Source organism: Pinus tabuliformis, chromosome 5_2, assembly GCF_031772625.1.
Source record: "Pinus tabuliformis cultivar Carrire ecotype Pingquan chromosome 5_2, CPIR1, whole genome shotgun sequence".
NCBI classification, from domain to species: Eukaryota; Viridiplantae; Streptophyta; class Pinopsida; order Pinales; family Pinaceae; genus Pinus; species Pinus tabuliformis.
The window spans coordinates 479940460-479965583 of record NC_142306.1 but is presented as its reverse complement, the minus strand read 5'-3'; the positions used below and the strand labels follow the sequence as shown (position 1 = coordinate 479965583).

Genomic DNA, 25124 nt, shown 5'->3' with positions numbered 1-25124 from the left:
TCTTGAGAACTTCTCACTTCAGAAAATTGATCTCTTGATCTCTCGGTGTGTTTTCCAAATGACCCTCAAGCCCCTTCTTATATCTTTGTGTTGGACAACCAACGACCTAGATTAACTCCTAATCAAAGGCTCATATCATTTTGGCTTGATCTCCGTCTTCTTCTAGAAGTTATACCCACAATTACATTAATACCCATTAATATCTTAAGTTACCTAAGTTTAGACTAAGAAACTCCATTAAAAATATTAATTATTTTAATAAAATCGCTTTTGGGTGGAATTTCCCAAAACGCTTTGTGGGTTCTTTGGAATACATGTGCCCAAGCCTCCCTGCAAATTTTGAGACCTAGAGCACATCGGATGGTACCTCAAATCAACAGATAACAAGTATACGGTAACCAAGAGATTGCTGGTGCTCCCATGACCTCCCGTTCAAGTAGCTTCGTACACTTTTCCAAGAGCTTATGTCCTAGTTGGAGCCAGATGTTACCCACCACCTGTGGGTAGTATATATGGGAGAAAATTTCTCTTAGATGGTCCTCAGCCGGTAGCCAACAACCCTTTGTAGCCCTAGATAGCTCAATGTGCCATTTTCTCTGCTACCTGAGCCAACCATGTGGTCCCTCGCCCATCTATTATGAATTTATGTTTGAAGGTGGGCCTCTCAACCCCAAAGGTATGGCTTTTCATTAGTATAATTTAAGTAGTTTTCCTTACTTGTCATGGGCACTTTGGGGCATGAACTGGTGGGTCGATTTGGTGGAAAGAGTGCGTTAGGTTTGTATTCTTGTCTCCATTGCCCGATTTCATTGTTACCCTTGTATCTTAGTCCCGTGGGATCTCCTTTACTGGCTATTAGCTTTAGCGTTGGCACTACATGGGAAATCCCGATTTTGGTTGCGTGGTCTTGCTTCCCGACAACACCCACATTTCTCCCCTTCCACTCATCTTAATCCCATTCATCTCTTTTCCCATCCGGGTCCACTAGGTTCACATAGGGTTAGCCTCCCCCTCCCCTTGTCAACACCTTGTGTAGGGCCTGGAATGATGCCTCGGAGGTTGATGCAACTAAAAAGAAAGTAAAAGGCATAATTTGGCCACTCTCAACAGGAAATGTACCACAAAATGCAAAAGATGGTTAGGACATACAAATTTTGCACGTGGGCAAAAGCCAAACATGAGCTCTACGCCTTATTCATGGCCATCACCCTGATTCTTATGGGCCCTAGATGAGCCCCCTCCATCATTAAGGAACCCATGATTGTCCCAACCCCTGGTGGGCGATGAATTGCCCCACCTCGAAGGGGGTATCCATTGCTACATATTACACGTAGTTATGAAGAAGGGTGGAAAAACAAAGGCTCGGGTAACTCATGTACCACGATTTTCTCCCTCCTACATTCATATACCCAGGTGTGGGCTTCCCTCGTTATAGCTGCCCAATGTACCTTGACATGTGGTTTGGATGCTTCCCTTGATCCCTACTCCATTCCATCATTATATTATTTGCCACTTACTTCTTAAAGGATGTACTATGGACATGCCACCGCCTTTAGAGGTTGAAACCACCTAATAGGGTTCTTGGTTAACCCCCTTTTGAACTTGGAGACACTTGTACTTGCCAAAGCCCACTATGGAAGAGCATGCCACCATGAAGTGCCCCATTGATCCCATAATTTGTAAGCATTATTACTTGATTATTCTAATGATTTGTTGTATTGGAGGGCAAGGGGACATATTGGATCTTATGCAGGATTGCAGGTGGATCTTCATTTACGGCTTGGTCTCCTTATATGGGGTCCTAGTTCTCTAGAGGGCCACATTGGCATGTGTACGGTGAGCGTTGAGAGCCATGGGTCTCCACCATAACATATACTGCTTCATGGATCCCTAACAATGTTCATTGATTGCTCGTGATCTACCTTTTGTATGAGGATGATGCACTTGGTCCACCATGCCCAATCGACTCCATAGTTGCACCATATACTTGGCAGAGGTTCTAGGATGCCTCTTGATGCAAATGGAGGGTTTATGTCATCACTCCAGCCCTTACAAATGATTTATAAGCATATTTGGTCCATTGGGAGACCCATGAGGTGTCCTTGTGCCCCCACCCCCACTTGGGAGCACCACAGGTTTTGGATTTGATAGCAAGGGGCCAACCCCTTGTCCACCATGTTTGGAGTCCTTTTTTTCATCATGGCACCCCTTGGGCTTCTTCAAGCCTCCTCAAAGGCCCAATGACTCGCTTTGATGATCATTCGACCCTCTTGAGAGGCTTATTCATGGGTTATTGCACTATTTGGCGAGCTTGTCGCCAAAAGTACTTGTTATTTTGCACATTATTTTATTCTAGGGGCTAAATTAGGCCAAAATAAGCTAAATCGAATTCATTAGACATTGTATAGATAGATGATGGGTTGATTCATTCTCTCATCATCACTTGGATTGATCATATTCTCTTGTGAGATTTTCGCTATTCTCTTTGAAGGACGAAATTGGATGGATGGATGAATTTTGATATTTGGATATCTTCATTTTTGTCTTGGAGCTTCTATATTGGCATATGATGATGATTTGATATACTTGTTCTCACATGTAAGTTCTCTTTTAATGCTATTTTGTCATTCTTTTCTATGTCACATAAATGATGATGGGATTTTCGCTATACTAGGCTGAAATTTCGTTGCTTTTCTTGGATGAAAGGGGATAAATGTGTCTTTATTAGCGTTGCATCATGTTATGGGCCATGTTTGAATAAGTGAATGTTCCTAGAGATATTTCTTTGAAATTTATCTTGACAAGTCATCACATATTGCACATTGAAGTATAAAGACCTTGAAGTAGTTTTCCTCATGCCCTAATTGTCATGTGAAATTGTTCTAGAGGCCTCCTTGACTGAATGAAACCATCCTAATCATTGGAATCTTCTTGACTCCATTTCTCCCAAAGGAATAGGCATTGGTCTTCCATAGGTGATCACCATAAATCATACTCTTTATCACCTCTCCCTCTTTCTTCTAGGCCTAGCCTCCATAAGGGACCTAGGGCATCACATTTCTCACAAATTTCCCATAAAAAAAATTCGATCTCCTAGCCTCTACTGCGTTGTTGTGTCTCCTAGGGGCCCTCCAATTTTGAAGCCATTCCAACGGTGGGATCTTGAGATATTTCAAGCCCTAGCTCTGAGATCGAATCTTGCCCTTTGATTCCCTTGGCTAGTGTCCTCATTGAGATCATTGTGTTGAGATTGTTGAAAATTCTTCCTTTGATCTCCTTCTCCTCCTCAATTAGGTCAAGCATACCCTTGATTGATCAATTCCACCCCCTTGACCTAGTTGTGGGTCCACTTGGTCCCGTGTGGTCCCATAACTTTTGGAAGGTAATTCTACAAAGACCATTCAAAAACCAAGTCTTCATAAGGGTTTTTAGGACTAGGTCCCTCCTTAAGAAGTCTCATTCCCAAAATCTAGCCCCTAAGACCCTCTTGGCCCTCCTTAGAGAGCCTTTCATCTTGCCTCTTGGGCAAGCAAGCGATATATTGAGCCTCTCTTATGAATAGGCCTCTTCAGGAATCACTCTTTCCCCTTTATTGACCCATTTATCTAGGTGATTCCCTTCATACCGTGTCTCCTCCCATTGGTGAAAATCCGTAAATGGTAGGGAGCTTTAGCTGAGGTGTCAGTGGGCTATTGCCCCATTGTTGCCCTTGACCTAACCATTACCCCTCTAAGATCCCCTTCTAGGACCCCTGCTAGTTTGAGCGATAACAAGCACAATTGAAGAAAATACAATTACAACATAATTTGGATCTGATCCAGCATATTAGCCCCTAGATTTGTCCTCGATCTCCTGAGCTGATTTCGAAATGTTGCACCCTTGGACCTTCTTCAGACCTGACACACTTGAGTATCACATTCCTCACTTGGGAAAAACCCTCTAGAAATTGTTAGTGCCGCTATATGGTGTGTCTTTCTTCTCTCCTTCACCTTGTTTTTATAACTTTACATTGAGCTACATCCCTAACTCTCAATCTCCAAAGTGAATGATGGTCGAGATTAGATCATGCCTCACTTGAGATCAATGATTGAGATTAAAACATAATCATTAAAGTAAATTATTTTACTTTTCCTAAGTTACTTTAGCTCAATTAGCCAACATAATTAATTATGTGTTGAATCATTGACCGAAGAATCCACAGTTTTAACATTTTTGTACCAACGTTTCAAATCCCAAATGGGATCCATCATCAGGATATGAGAATGATGATGACAGAAGAGCAACAAAGAAATAATAAATAGAGATGAGGAAATCATTCTCATATCCTGATGATGGATCCCATTTGGGATTTGAAACGTTGGTACAAAAATGTTAAAACTGTGGATTCTCCGGTCAATGATTCAAAAGATTCAAGCCACAGATCTCTAAAATCCATAATTATGTGTTTTTCTTAAGTTGGACTTAGGCTAAGTTATAGTAGCAACTTATACACACTTGAGAAAGTATCATAAGGAGACTTTCGGAAACTTTTGCATGCCTAAACACTTAGGCCTATGTAGAAGTAGCTCCCTGACCTACATACATCAACATTTCATAACCATAACATGATAATTCTTTGTATTCATTGTGTGAAGGGCTCTCTTGAGTTGACCCTTGTTGATGTTTCTGCAGTTTGTAGCATCAGGCAGACATTCTCCCAGGAGGTCATGCTGATTTGACTAGGGGGTAATGATACATTCACCCATGGGGCTGTTGAAAAATCAATGCTAGTAGGATTAGGGTTAGATTTATCTTTCTTGATAATTACTTGTGAATTATGTTGGATTCTTTTACTTATTTGTTATATTATCTTTCATCAAGCAATTACCAAATTATGTGTGCATGAAGATCACAAAATCAAAAGACACAAGATGTAGGCACTATGCCAAGGAAAAACCCCTATCCATGGGAAAACCCAGTCAAAATCTCTTCTTGCAATAGTTTTCCTCGAGATTCTTCAACCTAGACAAAGATCTCCTCTACACCAAACCAACTTCTTCTTCTTCAATCCAACTTTCGACCTAGTAGCAACAACACTTTGACCCTAACAAATTCGACTTGTCAGCTTCCGGCATCAGCAACAACTTCGACTTGGCAGCTTCCGACATCAGCAACAACTTCGACTTGGCAACCTTCTGGCATCAGCAACAACTTTGACCTTGACAAGGAGACTTCGATCTCCTAAACCAGCTTGTGCGAGAGAGAGAGAGAGACACCAAAACTTCGATTTTCTTCTTCCCTTCCTTCTTGACCAAACTCGCACTCCTTTTAGCCCCTTCCTTCAACTTCGCATTTTTCCAGCTTCCAGCTTCTAGCTTCAGATATCGAACTATGCTTGAGAGAGTGAGATGCTCGAACTGCCTTATATATATAGTATATACTATATAGCTATCCAATGAGGTCGAATTACCTTCCTTGAGGCCAACTTGGTGTGGAGGTTACATAATTCATTTTTGACTCAAAAATAATTCTTTTTACATCGTTCGAAAGCCCAAGAAGGGTCTCATAAAATATACAATGACTCTAATGACTCTTTATTAATCCTAGAAGTCCACAATGGGGACTTTGACTAATAAAATGATGACCCAACCATGAAACCCATGCTTTAATAAGTCATTGTAACAATAATAAAAGTTCTTTTGACAAATATATTTTATGAAGACTAAACCTAGTTACATTTTTCAACAGGGGCCATGCTGATTTCGCTAAGGGTGAATGGCCCAGGGCAGTCTTTCTCCCATTAGCCTTAGTGTCTGCCTTGGGGAGATTGGCCCACAATACTCACATTGCTTGCTCCGGGATGGAGTGATCTATTTTTTTTATAGAGAAGGCTTGATTTGTTTATTTAATGGGGGTTTTCACCCACTTGTGGAACAAACAATTTTAATGTAATTTTGAGTTGTCATTTAGGCTCATTAAGTGAAGGGGTTTCTTGTGATGAGGTGCCTCTTAATAGGTCTCCACTCAACATTAGAGCTCTAAATAAATAGACGTGCTTGTGAGGAAACACTCATCAACATAGCAAGCTCATTCATCTTTTCTAGTGGAGGAGAAATTCAGCTAAGGTTAAATCATTCATGTTTCATCTTTCTTCATCATCATCATTTCTGCTCTTGAAGAGGATGCACGTGTGAATCCGAGTTTGATCACAGTTCGTACACCTGCACGTGTGAATCTGAGTTTGGCCACAGTCCGTACACCTGCATGTGTGAAGGATTTGACCAAGTCTGACTAGGGTTGACTGTGGATTGTTTGACCGAATTTGACTAGGGTTAACTGTTGACTGTTTGATCAAGTTTGACTGAGATTGACCATGGACTGTTTGATTGAATTTGACCAGGGTTGACTGCATATTGTTTGACTGAATTTGACGAAGGTTAACCGCAGATTATTTGATCTATTTTTACTAGAGTTGATTGCAGATTTTGACTGCAGTCCACAAGTGCGAATTTGACTGTAGGCAGCATGTCTGAGGGTTTGACCGCAAAAGTTGACTTTTGACTAGTTTGACTAGTGTTAACCAACATTTGTTTGACCAGGTTTGGCTGGTGTTTTGACTTGTAATGTTGGCATAGATTTCTAGACAAATTTCTGATTTGTAAACCTTGCTGAAAAGACAATTTCTCTTGAAGAAAAGATCGCTGGGTTTCTCCCAAGATTGGGTTTCCAAGGGTAAAAATATTCTGTCTATTGTGCATGGTGTATGATCTTTATTGTTTCCACTATATTTACAATTGAGATTTTCTGTGTATAATTATTCAATGATATCAGTGGCATGAGAAACACTGTTTGAAAATCATTAGGAAGTAATTATTAAATCATAAAACTGTATACTACTGCACATGCTATAGAATTTCAACACTCCTATGGCTTCAAATATCCCTCTTCTAGCTAAAAAAACCAAACTGTTTTGTTAGATGCCCAATGAAAAGGTTTTCTTAACTTTCGCTGCCAAAATCTTAGCTATAATTTTGTAAACACAGTTACAAAAGAATATAGGCCTAAACTCATAAAATATTTCAGGCTTATGCTTTTTTGGAACTAAAGCTAGGAATGTGGACTTGAGAGCTCCTAATAACTTGCTATTACTTTTGACTTCTTCAATAACTTTGAGAAGGTCCTTTTCCACTAGATCATGGAACCTAATAAAAAACTCCACAGGCCAACCATCTGACCCCAGGGTTTGATCCTTCTTGAAAGATGTTAACACTGATTTCCTTTCCTCGAAATTTTTTTCCATCAACATTTGATTATCTTTTTCTGTTACAAACTTGGGGAAACAGGAAGGTAAACTCAAAAGTTTAGCTATATTTATCCTATTTGGCTCTTTGTAAACTGGCTGAAAGAAACCCCTAACTCTGCGATCTTTGGGAACTACTAAATGCCCTTCAACATTTTGCATTTCCCATATTGTGTTGATCCTCTTCTTGTGATTAGCATAAATATGAAAGAATTTTGTGTTTTCAGCTTCCTTATCCAACCATGCAACCTTGGTTTTCCTCCTCCATTCCAACATCTTTTCCTTCATTTCCAATTCCTTTAACTGCAATGTCTGCTCCTCCCTAAACATCTCTTCCTAACTCCTTTTATATATATCAAATATTTCTATCTTAACTAATTTGAGATCCTTATCCATAATATTTTGTTTATTTTGAAGCCCAAGATGTCATAACACCCTTTACCTTCTCTAAAGTAGCTGCAAACTGAAAATTAGTTATTTCCCTAAATTGCACATCATAATTCACCCACTCTTTCTTGACCATCTCTTGGTAGTCCTCCTCCTACTTCCAAATAGGATTGAAGGTGGAAGAGCTGGCTGGCTTACAGTCCTAATTCTACATTTGGATTTTGGATCTGAATGGGCAAGTGGTGTGAGCCTCCCATTGCCTCCTCCTAGGATCTAGTTTTGTCTATTTCATTTAAGAGAAACTTAGAGATCAAAAGTCTATATAGTCTTTTGGATACTCCATATAGATTATTCAAATCTACTAGTCTTTTCAACATAGCAGACTCCTCCCATGCCTTTGCTTTGCTCAAAGTAAAATTGAAGTCCCCACCTATGTTGACCTTTTCTTCCTAAAGAGAAAAACCCTTCCCAAAAAACTTGTTTATCATCACAAGGACCATAGCAATTAATTATTTATCTTTTGATGTAAGTCCTTGATCTAGATTGGATCATTATATTGTTTTTTATCCATCTTGAAGCTTTTAGAGTGGAAAAAGTGGAGGAATCACAAGACCATTTTTACCAGTAGGACCTAGTTGGGCAAATTGGGGTCTGAAACCTTATGGGAGCAGTTAGAGGCATCAAACAGTGTTTTTTGGGGGTTAAAACTTTTCCCTTTAAGCACAACAACTTTTCTTTCTATTCTACAGACAAATACCTTTCCAATGGCTCAAGAATCCCCTCAATTAAAGTTTGTATGCGAAAGTTATGCCACATGAAAGCTGACCACCTTGATTTGACCACCATAACTCGAGGATGTCACGCCAGCCCCCATTATTAATGGAAAATGGGCTAGAGATGTGATCATGATGAATAAGACTCTAGAAGAGTCAATATTGCAACTCTAATTAAGAGTTGAATGAGTCAAATTTAACCACTAGTAGGCTATCAAACTGTGTTATAAGTTCCAATGTTCCACCAAGGTTCCGGGACGAGGGGGCGAGGGAGCGAGGGGGCGCGGGAGCGGCCTATGCAAAAGCTCCCTACCATTTTTTAGGAAACGTGGGGGAGCGTCAGGGTCTTAAAAATTTATAAATATAAAATATAATTTATTTTAGGGTCTTAAAAATTTATAAATATAAAATATAATTTATTAATTGAGTCCACTATGACAATTTAAATTGGTTTGAATTGAAAAGCTGCAAAGCATGATCATTGATATGAATATCATTTGACATTATCCAAATTTATAATATCATATAAAATAATAAATTTAAAATTCTAATTTATAATCATACATCAATGATCATACATTATGATTAAATCATTAAAGTTTAAAGTTTAAACCATATTGATGTTCCACTTCCTAGTATCCTACTATGAACATCGAATATTGAACTGCGAATATTTAATATTAACATAAAAATTTAAAATTATAAAAGTAAAGTTTGATACATCATACATCAAGAGTCCAAATTTTATAGAATTATAAAAGATTAAACTTTTAAAGTCAAGTCTGATACATCAAGAGTCAAAATTTTATAGAGTGAGAATCTGAATAACTGATAACACAAATGATAAGAACTGAGAACATCAACATATCAAAAGATAAACAAGCATAATGCAAAATATGCCTCAAGGTAATGCTCAAGCCTCAAGGTAATGCCCCGCTAGTCTCTGCATCCAGCTGCTGCATGAATAAATCACGATCAACCATATCACCATCTGAATCTAAATCACTAGCATTCTCAAACATGCTAAGTGGCACACCAACCAACCCCATCTGTCTCTCATCAAGTCTCTCCTCCATATCTACCTGTGCATCATCTTCTGGATCAACATCCCATCGTGTTGCTGGTCCCTTCAAATACTCAGGTGTCTTCCGATGCTCAAGACGTAGGGCACTATGCACAGCAACTAACTTCTCCGCTCTTCTAGAGGTAAGCCTGTTCCTCTTGATAGAGTGGATGAAGCTATATGTGGACCAATTCCTCTCTGCTGCAGAGGAACTAGCAATCTGAGACAACAAACGCATGGCTAGATCTTTGAGCTCTGGAGCATCATCCCCATGCATCCTCCACCAACCAATTGGGTCATCTTGGGCTAGATCTATGCGATCTGCTCGAGCACCACGTGTGTTGAAGGGCCCACTAAGAGATGCAAACTGAACAAACTGTCTTCGAAATTTTGACCCCTGCTCCTCACTGTACATCTTTGCAATTGCATCTAGGAAGCCTTTCTTTACCTCTGGATCATCAATAGGAGGCACCCTCCCAGGTCTCTCAACATACCATTTTGGGTTTAATGCATATGCTGCCATGTGCAAAGGTGTGTTCATGCGATCCCACCTACGCTGAATGATGGGTCGAATCTGGGAAGTATAGAACTCTAATGAGGGCTCCCTCTGCTGAATGGCTACCTTCACACGACCCAACATGCTATCAAAGGTCTCATAAATTTCTCCAAGACTAGGAGCATCTGAATCTGTGTAACGAATGACCTCCACAATAGGGCCTAAGAATGACACCAAATAAGAACAATCTGCCCACCAATCATTGTCCAACACCTGAAGCCTGACCTTCTTCCCAGTGTCTGTCTTTGATTCTGACCACCTTCCCCACTCTGAACTCACAACCAAGGATTGTAGAGGTGCTTGTACCTCTATCATCCTCTCCAATAACAAAAAATCGCTAGCATATCTAGTATCAGTGGGCTTGAGGAATTCCTTCCTTGTGTGAGCCCTGTACATAGCTAAGGAGGTGTGGTGGTTGCAGATAAACATCTTCACTTCTCTTGCCGCTGACACCAAGTTTGATATCCACTGAATCTTGCCAATGTCCTTCAGTGCATTATTGAGTGCATGCACACAACAAGGAGTCCAAAAAATGTGTTGATACTTGTTTTGAATCAATAACCCAGCTGATCTACAAACTGCTGCTGCATCTATCACAACCTGCACCACACTATCAGGCCCAACATCCTCTATAGCTTCTCGAAGAATCTCAAATTGGAAAGATGCATCCTTGCGCTTTCCAGAACAGTCAACAGCTTTAAGAAAGAATGGGCCTTCTGAAGATGTCACTATGATGTTGATTAGTGGGCGTTTTCGGATGTCAGTCCATCCATCCATAACAATAGAGCAACCAAACTTCAACCATGTTTGTCTCATTCTCTCTTTCTGTACATTAATTTTGGACACTTGTCTATCCAAAATTGTTGTTCGTAGTTTATGTTCTTCGGGTGGTACATATGAAGGCCCTATTTTGCAATTGCTTGGACCATTTCCTTGTAATAAGGAGAACGAACAACATGGAAGGGAATCCCATTAGCAAAAAGAAATTTGCCAATTGCATCATCTGTGTCATCTCGATCTAGAATGTTGTACATCCTAGACACTGTACCAGTACCACCCATTGCAGAAAAATGAGATGCACCAGTGGAAACCTTTGTGTTTTTTGATGAAGCACTGGATGGATCAATATGTCTACTAGAGAACAATCCTTTTCCAGTGGATGCCCTTTCTAGCCTCCAAAGTTGCTCTCTCAGAGCTGAATCCAGGTTCTTTGAGGGACACATATTCACTCCTTTACCTGTAATAGCCAAAATGTGTTGCTTCACCCTGGTATAGCTGCCAACAAAGTGATGTCCACAAATATTGCAGACCCAATCACGTGAGCCACCACCAACTTTTGGATTCTTTTTCGGCAGTCTAGTTGCATAGATTAGAAGTGGTTTTAGAGGATTAAATGTCCCCTTTGCAAATTTTTCCAGCTCTCTTGGCGGGCCTCCAGAATCTACACCATGCCTATTCTGGTATCTTGCCCCCTTGTGACCACTTTCAACTTCTTCTTTTGCATCGTGTGGCTCACTACAGTGGTAGCTACTGTCACTGTTTTCAGAAGAAGTTTGACTTTGACTCATAGTTGTAACTTGTAACTTTGTAAGTTGCAAGTTGAATGACAAGTCAAAATGTAAGTTGCAACCTGAAATGAAAAATAAAAATAAAAAAATTAGAAACATTACAGCCACAACACATGCCACACACATTGAAGTTTTCAAGTTTTGAACACTGCTTTTTTTTTAATTCACAAGAAAAAAAATTAATGAGGAAGCACTAAATGCATTTCACTTCACAGTATTCTTTCCTCACCTACCTAGGCCTTTCTGAATTTAAACCTTAAGGCTTACACACTGAAACTTGAAAGCCTTTTCCCTGTTATGAAGCCTGCTTGACTCACTTATATCTAGATTCTAAATATGATAATGCTGATCTGTTTATTTGAATGTTCATTTAAAAATTTAAATTGGGTATCAAATACTGAAAACTTCAAAACTGTGAATAGAGTCAATAGACCTTTTCTAGCAATCCATTAACAGTTAGCATAAACTCCACATCATTTTTCAATATTTGAGCATAATTGCTACGAGATGCAAGCAATTCCAGCATCACAATATTGAATATTACATAATTTTCTGAAAAAGTATTATTAATGGCAAGAAATGGATGACATAAAGCACTACCTAGAATTGTGTTGCAAAATCAGATGCCCATTTCCAAAATTGGGCAAAGTTCAAACTATAATATTTTTTATCTGACCAACATCAAAATTTAGGTGTGTATAATAAATACAAATGAATGGGATTGTAAAGCCTTGTAGTATAACTATGAAAAAAAAACTAGGATTGCTTGTCTTGACAAATAGATGCATAGTAGAAATATAACTGAATGTCCGTTCCTGATCTGAAAATAACAAGATGACTGGGCATCAACTTTTATGTCTGGAAATTATTGTAGAGGAAAATAATTATTAAGTACTAGATGATTTGTTTTGATCTGATAAGTTTACAAATCCAATAAGTTCCACATCAGTCTGTTACTCTGGCTTTATAACCACAATGTTTTCCCTTTTCCATTTAAAAAAAATTCTTTTGACTTTTTGATACTTGTCTCATCCTTTGAGATAAGAATTTTTGCCATCATAAGAAGTCCAGTGTTACTGATTTGGTTCCTTTAGACATACCAGACTTTCCCTATCGTTGGAGTTTGTCCAAATCCATTAAAGATTCAGTGAATTAAAGGGTACTTAAATTTTGTAACTGTATAATAGTATATTTAGCTCCACCATATATGCGTGCAGCGTGGGTAATTGACTTGTTCGCACGGCAATACTAGATCTGAAATACTAGATCCTTCAAGATTTGCAAGATTTCTGGGAATTATCAATTATTCTACTAGCAGCCCCTTGCTTTTTTGTGTGAGCTGTCTCAACTTACAAAACATGCTACCAACCACTGATCATGTCAGAATCTGCCTGTATAATATCATCGCCATTAACATTCTCTTGTCTGAGACAGTTTACAGCAACCTAACATCTGCGTAGATAATCAACATAAATGAGTTATATCAGCAGAAAAACTTCAAGACTTTGGCCCACCATCAATCCCGAAGGTCAGGTTTTGGGATAACGGAATATGCTTGCATAAGAAGCCTTTAACTTGGTAAAATCTAACAAGACAGGCATCTAAGTATAGCCAGTGAAATAGGAACCCAGCTTTGCATGAAATTAAATTGAGTTAAGCATGCAAAGAGGTTGACCTAGCCTTAGGGCATAGCAAATTTAGAAACGACTCTCAAGATCTTGTTAAATCACAGACCATGCTAAGCAGGTTCTGCATCTAGGTAAATCAATCCAAACCTATGTAGCTTAAAAAAGTTAAAAACTTTGACATACGTATTACGAACAAGGGGATGATGATGTGGCCCCGATTTTTAATTTTTAATTTTTTTACCTCTGGCTCTACGTGCTATATGGTCCAGCGAATTTCAGATTTCCATGATACTGATTACTGAACCTCTAAAATAAGTTAATAACGCTGGTTAATAACGCCCCAAAAATACTGATTACTGAGCCTCTAAAATAAGTTAATAACGCTGGTTGACGTCTAAAATAACGCTGGTTGAACCTCTAAAAGACAGCACAAGACAGCACAAGGCAATTTTTTTGGAAAAATTTACATCGCTGAATTTATTGTGTGGCCTTCACAGCAGGTATAACCATATATGTTGGGTCCGAGGCAACGGAACAGGTTCATGAATCATATGTTCATTGTTCTTGACAGCTACAGAGCATAAAAAAATCAAAATGGCCGTAGAGTCTAGACAAGGCGGTCATATGAAACGGAAACCCTGCATAATATTATATATTTTAAAAAAGAACTAAAAAATCCACAAATAACACTCTGGCTCAAGATAACATTTGTTACATTTCCAATTTGAAGTCTGAAACTAATAGTTCTCAGTTAGCAAGAGATAGTGCTTCATTACCGACTTGGCATTGGGTTACAACAATGGAAGTGGGTTCTTATCCAGTTACAGTAGTAGACACGTAAGAACAGTTTGCATCTATCATCACTATGTAAACAGAGCAGATTGAAAGAGGCTCTGTAGATTCGTAAAATAAGAATCAAGCTCTTAACATTTAACAACAAGCCTCGAAAACCTTAAGAAGCCAGATCCAATAATATCACGTGACACGTCCATCCAAAACGACTGGGCATACGGTTGATTTGGGCACAGACAGATTACTAACCCGTTAAATAATAAATTGTAGGCTGTAGCAGTCCGCTCCTCAACACGCAGCGCTGCTCAGGGAGGTGCTGCTCGAGCCTCGCACGATGGGAGCTGCTGCTTCAACTTGTAGACAGTAGGACGCTCGACCAGAGAGAAATCGGACGACGGAAATCCAAACAGTGACTGTGAAACAGTGAGTGGAGCGAACGCCGAACTTGCAAAGGCTGTGTGTCGTTCATGGTCCAGGATGCCTTTTTTATAAGATGAAACCGCCATTTCTCCCGCCATTTTCCAAAACCCTAAAGCTAATTAAGTCATTAACTCAGATTAAATTTAGGGTTTAATTAATAAAAATGGTTTTTAATTCATTAACGCCCCCCCACGCCCCCTCTCGTCCCCCCTCGTCCCCCCTCGCCCCCTCTCGTCCCCCCACGCTCCCTCACGTCCCCCCACGCCCCCTTTTTTGGAAACGCCCCCTCAGGGAAGGGAAACGTTTCCCTGGCACGTCCCCCTGAGTTTCCTCCATTTTGGGAGCGTGGGGAAACGTCCCCTACTCGTCCCCAAGTCCCCGGAGCGCGGGGGGGCGAGGAAACTAGACCCTTAGGGGGGAGGGGCGAGTCCCCGTGGAACACTGGTTATAACTGTGCCACTAGGAGGAAAGGGGGTTCCATTCTCTCCTAAAAGGGTTTCCTAGGTTATATCTTGTGTTAATTTGTGGTTTGAGTTTTATTTCATTATTCTTTATTTTTTGCATAATTAGAATTTGCATGCAGACAAAATAACAATAATTAACAAATCCAAAAATCTAAATAGAAATTAATCCTCACAGTGCAGATTTTCGAATTTTATAATATATCTTATGAGATATGTTGTGACAAATTGTCTAGTGGAATATCCACATTAGTTTATGGATCATATTAGTATTAGAGCCATGTTTCTTTGGGTGTCTTGTGGGGAGTTGCAAGGGATCGAGATCAATTAACCTGAAAGTCACAAAACCCCAGTCATGTTTGACAAATCTGTGAATAACCCTCAAGATCCCGCAAAAGAGACATTTGTGCAATTGGAAACACAAGTTGAAAATATAAATCGTAATGTGAGCCTCCTCATGGCAGCCTTGACCAAGAATCTTGTGCTATTTAGAGAAGATGGGGGTTATAACACAAAGGTCCGATTAGAGGGGAGATCAGGAGATCGGGAAGAAACAAAGATGGAGCCAAAGAAAGAACCCGAAAAGATCAACCCAGTTTGAGTGTTGTGACCCATTGCAGTCCCTATTCAAAATGGAAACAAAGGTCGACATCAACATGTATCGAGGTGAGATTGACGCTCTGAAGCTAAATCACTCGTTATAGCAATTATAAGTTTATTTTAGTGTTCATCATATAGAGGAAGAATAGAAAATTTCGTTTGCTTTATTGAAATTAGAGGGCCATGCCCTGACCTGTTGGAAAAACTACACAGAGACCTTGAGGTTGGAGGGAGATCCTCTAGTGACTAAGTGGGAGGATTTCAAAATCCTTACAAAGTCACAATTTTACCCTATTGTGTAAGTAGAGGACTAGTGGATTTGGTGGCATGAGTTTAGGCAGAAGTAGGGGTAGAGTGTATAGGAGTACACCACCGAATTTAGAAAATTGGCCATAATGTTGGGTATCTCCCCAAAGAACCGAGATGCACTCCTCAAGTACTTCGGGGCTCTACACAATCTGTGGAAGCAAGTGATGTTGTTCAAGCCCAAATTGGTGGATGAGGCTTGTGTACAGACATAGTACCTAGAGGACATAGGCCAGAGGAAATGGCAATCAAAAGGGTTGAAGCAAAAGGAGCATTCAAATGCTTCTAAGGAGGGGAAGAAGAAGCAGAAAGGGGGAAAGACAAAAAGGCGGAAGCCACAACAAACCATCACAAAGATCCTAGCAACCATTGCGACCACTGTAACATTGACGACCATAAAAAGGAGAAGTGTTGGGAGTTGCATTCAAAGCTTAACTCAAAGAACAAAAAGAAAGAGGCAAAGAAGAAGAACCTCATGGCCACTGATTCAAGCAACCGGGTTGAAAGCATCTCGGATGTGGACAAGAAGATCGTTTGTACATCAATGCAGAAAGAGGTGAATTTGAGTAGCTTTCATCAACAAGAAGAGAAAAAAAGAAACCAATCTTTTCCATATAAAGACACAGGTTAAGAAGAGAAAGATTGATGCTCTGTTCGACTTAGGATCACAGATGAATCTCGTTGCTACAGAGTTGGTCAACAACTTGGGATTAACAGTTCGTGATCATCCAAGCCCATATGCATTGGGATGGGTAAATACAGATGCAAAAATAAAGCTAACCAAATAGTGTAAAATCAAATTTGGTATTAGCGTTGATTTTATTAATGAAGTAGAACTAGATGTAATTCCCCTTGATGTAAGTGGAGTGGTGTCTGGAAGACCCTATATGTACATGCTAGATGCAATCTTTATGCGAAGAGCTTCAATATCGCCTCATCAAGGATGGCAAATTGTTCACCATCAACGTGCACAAGGGCAAGTTCAATATTTCGTTGGTAAGTGCCAACCAAGTCAAGACACTGATCAGTTCTAGCAAGAAGTATGTTTTATTGTTTTTAAGAGAAAATCAATGTAGAAGAGTTAGTGAAAAAAAAGTCATCCCTAGAGGGGTGTACTAAGAAACAAAAACATCAACTGGAAGAGTTGCTACAAGCATATAAGGATGTGTTTTAGGAGCCTAAAGGGATACTGCCCGAGATACTACCCAAGAGGGAAGTGGAGCACAAGATCTAGCTATTATTGGACCCTCCATTGCCAAACATTGGGTTGTACATGTAGTTTGTGATAGAAGCAAGTGAGGTGAATAAGCAATTGCAACAACTACTAGAACAGGGCGTCATTTGACCAAGTACCTCACTATGTGGGTCACCCATCATCATTGTGCCAAAGAAGGATGGGGTTTGGTGGATGTGTATCGATTATAGGGTGTTAAAGTATGGATAGATGATTTGTTGGATCAATTGTAGTAAGCCCAATACTTTACCAAGTTGGACTTAAAATATGGATATCACCAGGTTTGACTTAGAGAAGAAGATACTTGGAAGACCGCCTTCAAAACTAGGAAATATTTGTATGAGTGGTTAGTCATGCCATTTGACCTATGCAATGCACTGGCTACATTTATGAGGTTGATGAATGATATACTGCGCCATTTTATAGATTCATTTGTTATTGTCTATTTGGATAATATACTAGTATATAGTGCTACGTAGGAGGAGCATATCTCACATTTGACATAGGTGCTAGAGACATTAAAGAAGTATCAACGGCTAGCAAATCTCAAGAAGTGTGAGTTTGCATAATAGTGTTTGGTGTGTTTGGGGTATGTGACAAGTGGAGGAGCGTCAAAGATAGATTCTGCTAAGATGGAGGTCATCATGAAGTGGTTGGTGCCTATTAATGTTTCCGAGGTTAAGGGTTTCATTGGGGAAACACTGTACCTGAGGAAATTCATAGCCTTGTTTTCAGTGGCAGCAACATCACTCCATGCCTTAACAAGTGGCAAGAGTTTCTAGTGGGGAAAGGGTCAACAAAGGGCCTCTGAGGAGTCAAAGAAGAAGATTAGTCAAGCACTAGTTCTGGCATTACCAAACTTGCAACCACCCTTCAAAGTGGAGATAGATGCGAGTGGGTATGCTATGGAAGTAATTTTGATGTAGGGAGGAAGGCTTGTATACCACCATTCTGAAGTATTTCATGGGGCAATTATCAACTACCCTACCTATGCGAAAGAGCTCTATGCTTTGATGCAAGTTGTGAAGAAGTGGAAACACTATCTAATGAGAAAAGAGACTGTAATCTACATGGATCACCAACCACTACAGTACTTGCAGGCCTAGAGTAAGCTACAATAGACAAGGGATTACAAGTGGATGGGGTTTCTACAATAATTTCATTTAGTGATCAAGTACATGAAGGTTAGCACAAACAAGTTGGCTGACATGCTTTCAAGGCCACCCACATCAAAGATCACAACTTTGAGAACTCTTATGCACATGAAGCCATTCAACCATGATGCATACAGAGAGGCGTATTCAGAGGGTGAGGACTTCAAGGAGGTGTTATAACAGTTGTAGAGCCAAAGTCTTGTGCACGATAGTGACAACATAATTGACTGCCATCTCCAGGACAAGTTACTTTACATGCTGGATAAGACATGCGTTCCTAAAGGTGATCAACTACAATTGATTAGAGAGGCTCACACCTCCAAGGTTTCAAGGCACTTTGGTATAGGGAAGACAATGACCAACTTGCAAATGTATGTTTATTGGTCCAAAATGCAAGAACCAGGTACCTAGGTTCATAAGAGAATGCATCCTTTGGTATTAGTAACCCTAGTAATAGGAAACAGGGTCTATATCATCCCTTACCTGTGCTCGCTAGTCCTTGGGAAAGCATTTCCATGGACTTCATGGGAGGTTTACCAACAACTAGGAAGGGACATGACTATCTGTTCGTGGTAGTTGACAACTTCAACAAGATGTGTGTCCTAATCAATGTTATCAGAACCAGACCGATCATTGAACTAGTAGACCCCTCAGACCAGGAACCAACTGGAATCGAATCAGAAATAGTAAAAAAGACGGGACCAAAAGACTGGTTGACCAAAAATACATAAATTATTTAAAATTTATAGAAAATTCAAAAACTTATATATTCATGTGCATCCATATAAATTCAAACCATTTATATACAAATATGAAAAATTTCTAATTGATATAGCAAGTAAGAGTGCATAATACCAAAATAACACTTAGTGCAATACATCTTTGAAACAAAATACATCAAAATATAGGCTCTAAATGGCCTGTGGAGTCCAAAAATAAGCAAAGTACTAAACTACAATACCACTAAGTATTAATCGTCATCGTCATCCTCCCCCTCATTTTCATATTTAGACTTAGTAGATTAAGAATCTATAGTGGGATTTCAACTTGATTCCCCTGGCCCTAAAGGTGGAGGTGGGTCCAAGTCCATCGAAGAAAGATATTTATTGTCAAATGTTGGTTCCCGAGTCTCCACAACCCACTTTGATGATGGATTAAAGTCATCCAAAGTTATGTTGCTTGATTTAGGTGCCTTGTTCAACAATTGGTTTCACCGGAACTTGAGGTTTTACTAAACATAAACCATGTCATTCAACCATTTTTGCTCCAAAAGGTTCGTCTTCTTGGTGTGTATCCACTCAAAAATACTCCAATTCTGTTCACACCCCATATTTGCATGTTCGGCCCAAGATCCAATTTGAAAATCTTTGCAAATCAGGGCATTGGCTACCTAACTATTGCCACCAATATGCTGCAATAAAAGTTGAAGGAAAATAAGTATTAGCGCATGACTTTGAAAGTTTGAAACTTGGACTAAACTTTTGAAGCCTTTTAATGAGTAAGATAATTTCAAAACTTTGACATTTCTTACTTGGTCGATTCGTTGTTCTACTTTTTATAGCCATAGACATGCCAAAGGTACTGTTACTCTCATGGAAATTAAAGAGCTGGCTATGTATCTGGTCCTAAGTCTTGGGATTTTGAATCATGGGCTCAATGGATTTGTATAATCCCTCTTTTACCTCTTCATCTACTTCAAAATCTTTACCATAATGGTACCTTCAAAGTTCAAAAGACAAACAAATTCATCGATTGATTTTGAATGTTTGGCAAAGCCTTTCTAAATTCTAGTGAATAATAGAACTTATAAATTTTCCAAACATTCAAAATCAATCGATGAATAATAGAACTATATAATAGCCAACTGCATGTAAAGGTCTATGGAGTTGTTTGTTCCATCTTTCATCAATGATTTTTCATAGAGGAAGATACTTTTGTCTTTTATCCCGATATGCTTCCTTTATTGCCTCTTTGGTCTAGTCCATGGCCTCATAAACAAAACCCATGGTGGGTTTATCCCCATCCACCATCCGCAACACTCTCACAAAAGGCTCGCTAAATAGCAATATCTCTTCTCCAAAAGGATTTTCAAACACTTTGTCAGCCACCTCTTTCCCTTCAGCCTTTACTCTCCATTGAGAGGCATTCCATTCATCACAAACAAACATCTTCCTTAGGTTGCCTTTTTGCTGAACAAGGGATTGCAACAAAAGAAAGTTCCTTGCAAATTGTGTGATGATTAACCGAACAAGCTCTTTACCCTTAGTGTGTTTCCTAAAAGGTTCAAAACCCATGAGTGGTTGTAGATGTATCTAGTGATGGATTTTGCTTCTTCCACACACTTCTTCACCCACTCAATTTTACCAATGTCCTCAAGCATGAGGTCCAAAGAATGGGTTGCACATTGGAGTCCACCAAATGGTGGGGCGTTTTTCCTCCAACATCCTTCCAGTTGCAACATAGTTGGAGGCATTCTCTGTAATCACTTATACAAAATTTTCAACCCCGACTTCCATAACCACTTCATCCAAAATATGAAATAGTAACTGTGCATCCTTTACTTGATCAAATGTATCTAGAGATTTCAAAAACATGGTGTATTTCAGGCAAGAAATTAATAAATATAAAAAAGTGCGGGATCTTTCTTTAGTCCATCCATTAGACATTATTGTGCACCTTGTTTTGGTCCATGAGTTCTTGAACTCTGGAAGATACTCTTCTATTCTTTGGACCTCATTTTGTAAAAGTGACCCCATAACATCATGAAAACCCGGGCCTTTGAAGTCCAAACCACATGCAACTATAGCATCAATCATAGGCTGATAATATGGAGAATTAGTAGCATTGAAAGACATGTCTGCACCATACGACCATCTAGCAATGCATTTCCAAACAGTCTCCTTTTCTATCTTCTTCCATTTGGCATCAATGGTGGGTTGAGCACTAGGGGTGGTGTGAGGTACCAAAAAAGTCATGATTCATTGCACGTGCCCTTTTCAAACTGGATGAACTAGGGCCAAAAGCATGCTCATCTCCAAGTCTAATAGGGAAACTAGAGGAATCTTCAAAACTTGGGATATGTGCTTCAAGATCAAGGTCCATGAAAGGAGCATCATCTTTTTTACTTTTGCCTATGTCCTTTTTAACTTTCTTGTTCTTGCTCTTTTCTACTAGGAAGGCTTCAATCAAACCCATCATATGATTTTTTAGGTCATCAGAGACTTTCTCACAAGGTTCTACTTGGCCTCTCAAATGAGCTAAGTATTCCTTAATCCTATGCATACCAGCACCTTTAATGACCTTCATATAGTAGTTGCAAACTTTTTCCCCATCATCATTCAAATGACAATGTAATCATGCTGGATCATTCTTGTTTTTAGGGGCCATGGCAACCTTTACAGCAACAAATACAAATATGCATTCAAAGCCCTAGCAATTATTGTTTTTTAGGAAAAAAAAATTAAGATAGAAATACAAGAAAAAATAAAATAAAAATCTGCATAGAATGCCCTGGCAATTCTTACTTTCTAGGGTAACAAAAAATATTTTTGAAGAGAAATAAAGAGAAAAATTTGAATAGAAATTTTTATAGGAAGCCCTAGCTTTTTTTAATTTCTAGAAAAACAAACAACAATTTTCAACAGAAAAATAGAAGAATATTAAGTGCCTTGACATACCTGGAGAAATCTTCCAAAAGTTGACAACAATAGCAGCTCCAAACAGCAGCAAAAAGGAGCTCCAAAAAACAACCCAAAAACACTTTGTCACCTCCAAAAACAATGAAAAGCTAGCCCACAATCTTTGACAAAAAATCTTTTGAAGCAGCTCTGAATCTCTCTAAGTAACTCTCCATCTGAGCCCTTCAACCAGCTCTCCAAATCTGTACAAGAAACTCCTGCGAACAGCCCTGCAAAATAGCAAACATCTCCCCAAAACCCACTCAGAATCTCAACTCAAGAAATACAAAAAACTTGAATGAATAGTGAGTGAAATAGAGGGGGGGAGGGGTCTTTAAATAAGTTTGAGGGGGGCTTGTGTTTCCTTTTTTGTGGGTCAGTAGTCAGCTAAGGGAAATAGGAAAATGAAGTTTTGGCCCCATGTGCTGTGCTGTACTGTACGTGGCTGTACTGAACCTGCCAAAAACTGTCTGTTTAACTGGTCTAACTGGCTCTGCCCTCCAACTGGTCTGACCGGTTCGGTCCGGTTCTGATAACATTGTTTGGAAGGATGAACGAAAAAAAATCAATGCAATAGATGTCATTGAAAAAATTGTTTGAAGATAGCTTTTTTCATCCTTGTTTGTGTGTGTTTTTTTCCAAAGCATCTGCTATTCTGAAATCTGTCCATCTCCTCTAAAAGACATATCTCATCTTTATTTGTATCCTCCCACATCAGCCACCTTATGGGTGTTTTAACAAGAAGCAAAAAGACATAGGTTGTCCATAACTTGCAAATAAAGAACCTCTAGCTAAGAAGCAAAAAGACATAGGTTGTCCATAACTTGCAAATAAAGAACCTCTAGCTATTTATTTTGAGTGTGATGCTTAAACATAGTGGTGGGCATTACAGAACTTTTTTTGATGTTACTTCTTGCCTTGTAGGGAATTCTGATAGTTTTGGCCATTATTGGTATTGAATGAATTCTCTGTTATTAATACTGTAGAAGATGAATCTTACCATTTTCGGCTTCCAAAGGAGTGAGAGAAAGCATAAAACCTCTCAGTTCTGTGTATGCATATTTGTTGGGTGTTGAGTTATTTGTTTGATGAAATTGAAGAGTGCCTTACCTTCGAAATGGTGAAAGTAAACTTGTCAAATAGTTCTGCTTTTAGTAGCATAGCTGTTGCATGTAGTGACAGCATTATAGTTAAAAAAACGAGTTGATCATGACATGTTGCTCTGTCGATACACAGCAGTGGTCATCTTGTATTACTCAAAACAGGTCTAATGGTTGGCTTATTCAGGTTTATGAAGTTGAGGCTGGATCGTGTTCTAGAAGGAGAGTTTGAAGCTGAGACACTTGAAGAAGCATTGTCATCAAACCCTGTGGAGCTTAATTTTGGAAAGCCTGAAAAGTGGACGGCACCATACTCCAAGTATGAGTATGGATGGTGGAAGCCTTTTCTTCTTCCACCAAGCGAATAGATAACAGTGAGAACCATTGAAGCTGCATAACACTTGTACACGAGGCCATCTATCATAATGAAAGACGAGACCTTTTGATTCAAGAGCGTGTGACAAGATCTAGTTATTTGCCTGTGAAGATACATATGCATGTGACTGCAATCCATGTGCAACCCTATTTTAGTGTGCCTCTCAAATATATGCGAGATCTATGGAGTGGCATTTTGTTAGTTCAAACATTCAATTTTTGCTTGGTATTTATCTTGCATAGCACAAACAACTATAACATTTATCTAATCTCTCGGAATTCTCTTCAGAATGCAATAATAAATCCTCAGTATCCATCTACTTATATATAAAATAAAATTATAATTTTATATATATATATATCTGTGAATCATAAAGGAAATTGTCTTCATGACAGAATGATTTAACAAAAATATCTTAGAATTCAGGCCAGAGCATGAGTAACATGGCGAAAATCTTCTGATAAAGATGCATGATTAGATCACTCAAAATTCACGCTGGAATGTTGCTATAGTAGCAAGGAACATCTTCTAAAAATTATATACACAAGTCTCATTTCTCCTTAAAAAGCAAAATGTAATTCTACAAAACAACTGGCTTTTATTTCTTTGCATGATTGGATCTTCAACATAGACAATATCAATGAACTGAACCATCTCACTGTTTCTGAATAATTTTCCTGGTTTGCAAATCATCTGCTATGTTTGGGCATGATACCTCTGTTAGTGACATCACGTGTGTGCAGCCCAAATTAGGGCCAAAAAATGTCAAAGCATAAGGCACAAGGATAGCAATGTATCAACTAAGCCTTCTCAAGCTATGAATTTCATGCAATAAGTTCTTGTAGCTAAAATCCCAGGACTATCACGGGATTTCAGTTACCTCTGGGTTATTTTGTAATAGAAATATGTCCGATTTCAAGCTGTAATAAATCTTCTAAAGCATTTGTTGTATCTAAATATTCCATATCTTCTTTTTCTCACATTATTCGGTATGGCCAAGGAATGTAAATCATGTAGTTAACTAATAGAATTTTGTTTTATTTCTATAAACAAGGGAGGCTGCATGGCAGCTAGTCCCTTCCTTGGGGATTTTGTTAGAAAATTTAGGAAGCGTCTCAAGTTCAAAGTGCTGGTAGTGTTGTTAAATAGTGCTGGTATATCATCACTAGTCCCGTAATCTCAAGTGTTTACACAAGGCTATGTGAGAGTTAACCTATTCACAGAGATTGAATACATTGAATACGTGCTTACTCCACACTGTATACAGTCTAGATAGTCTCTTGATTACACTATCATGATATACCAATATTGTACAGGTATTAGTGTTCCATATGATACAAGCTTATCTATACTTAAGCTCTCACTGTTTCTACCTTATTGAGACGTATCCAGATACCTGCTTGCTTCTATTCCCATATAGTGGTCATACAACAATCGTTATCTGATACTGGTAAACTAAGGCATATATGCTAAGTAAGTTCAATGTAAGGAATCAAGCATGCAGGTGCATACTTTTTTAGCCTGCTCTCCTTGCGTCCATTACCTCAACTACGTGGACAACTTACTTATTGGCGTTTGCGGGGTCAAACTCATCAAGCAATAGATAGTACTAGACAAGCTTAATGCCTTTTTTTGGGCATCTCACTTAAACTGTATGTGGACGGTCATCTCAATCTATTTGCTCCATTACCACGAATTGGAAACAATATAAATACTATACAAGAGAATAAAAAAGTCCCGATTAAGCCTA

The 25124-nt window shown here is 39.0% G+C and overlaps 1 protein-coding gene across 1 annotated transcript in view; it reads left to right on the top strand.

Annotated features, from left to right (window-relative positions):
* Positions 1 to 23693, top strand: part of LOC149159738 (protein YCF54, chloroplastic-like) — a 77141-nt gene extending 53448 nt beyond the window's left edge. The window contains exon 3 of the mRNA XM_089436552.1: positions 23186 to 23693. Within this exon, the coding sequence (XP_089292678.1) occupies positions 23186 to 23366 (181 nt within the window). The 3' untranslated portion in view covers positions 23367 to 23693. The remainder of the gene's footprint in view (positions 1 to 23185) is intronic.
* Positions 23694 to 25124: the final 1431 nt, after the last annotated feature.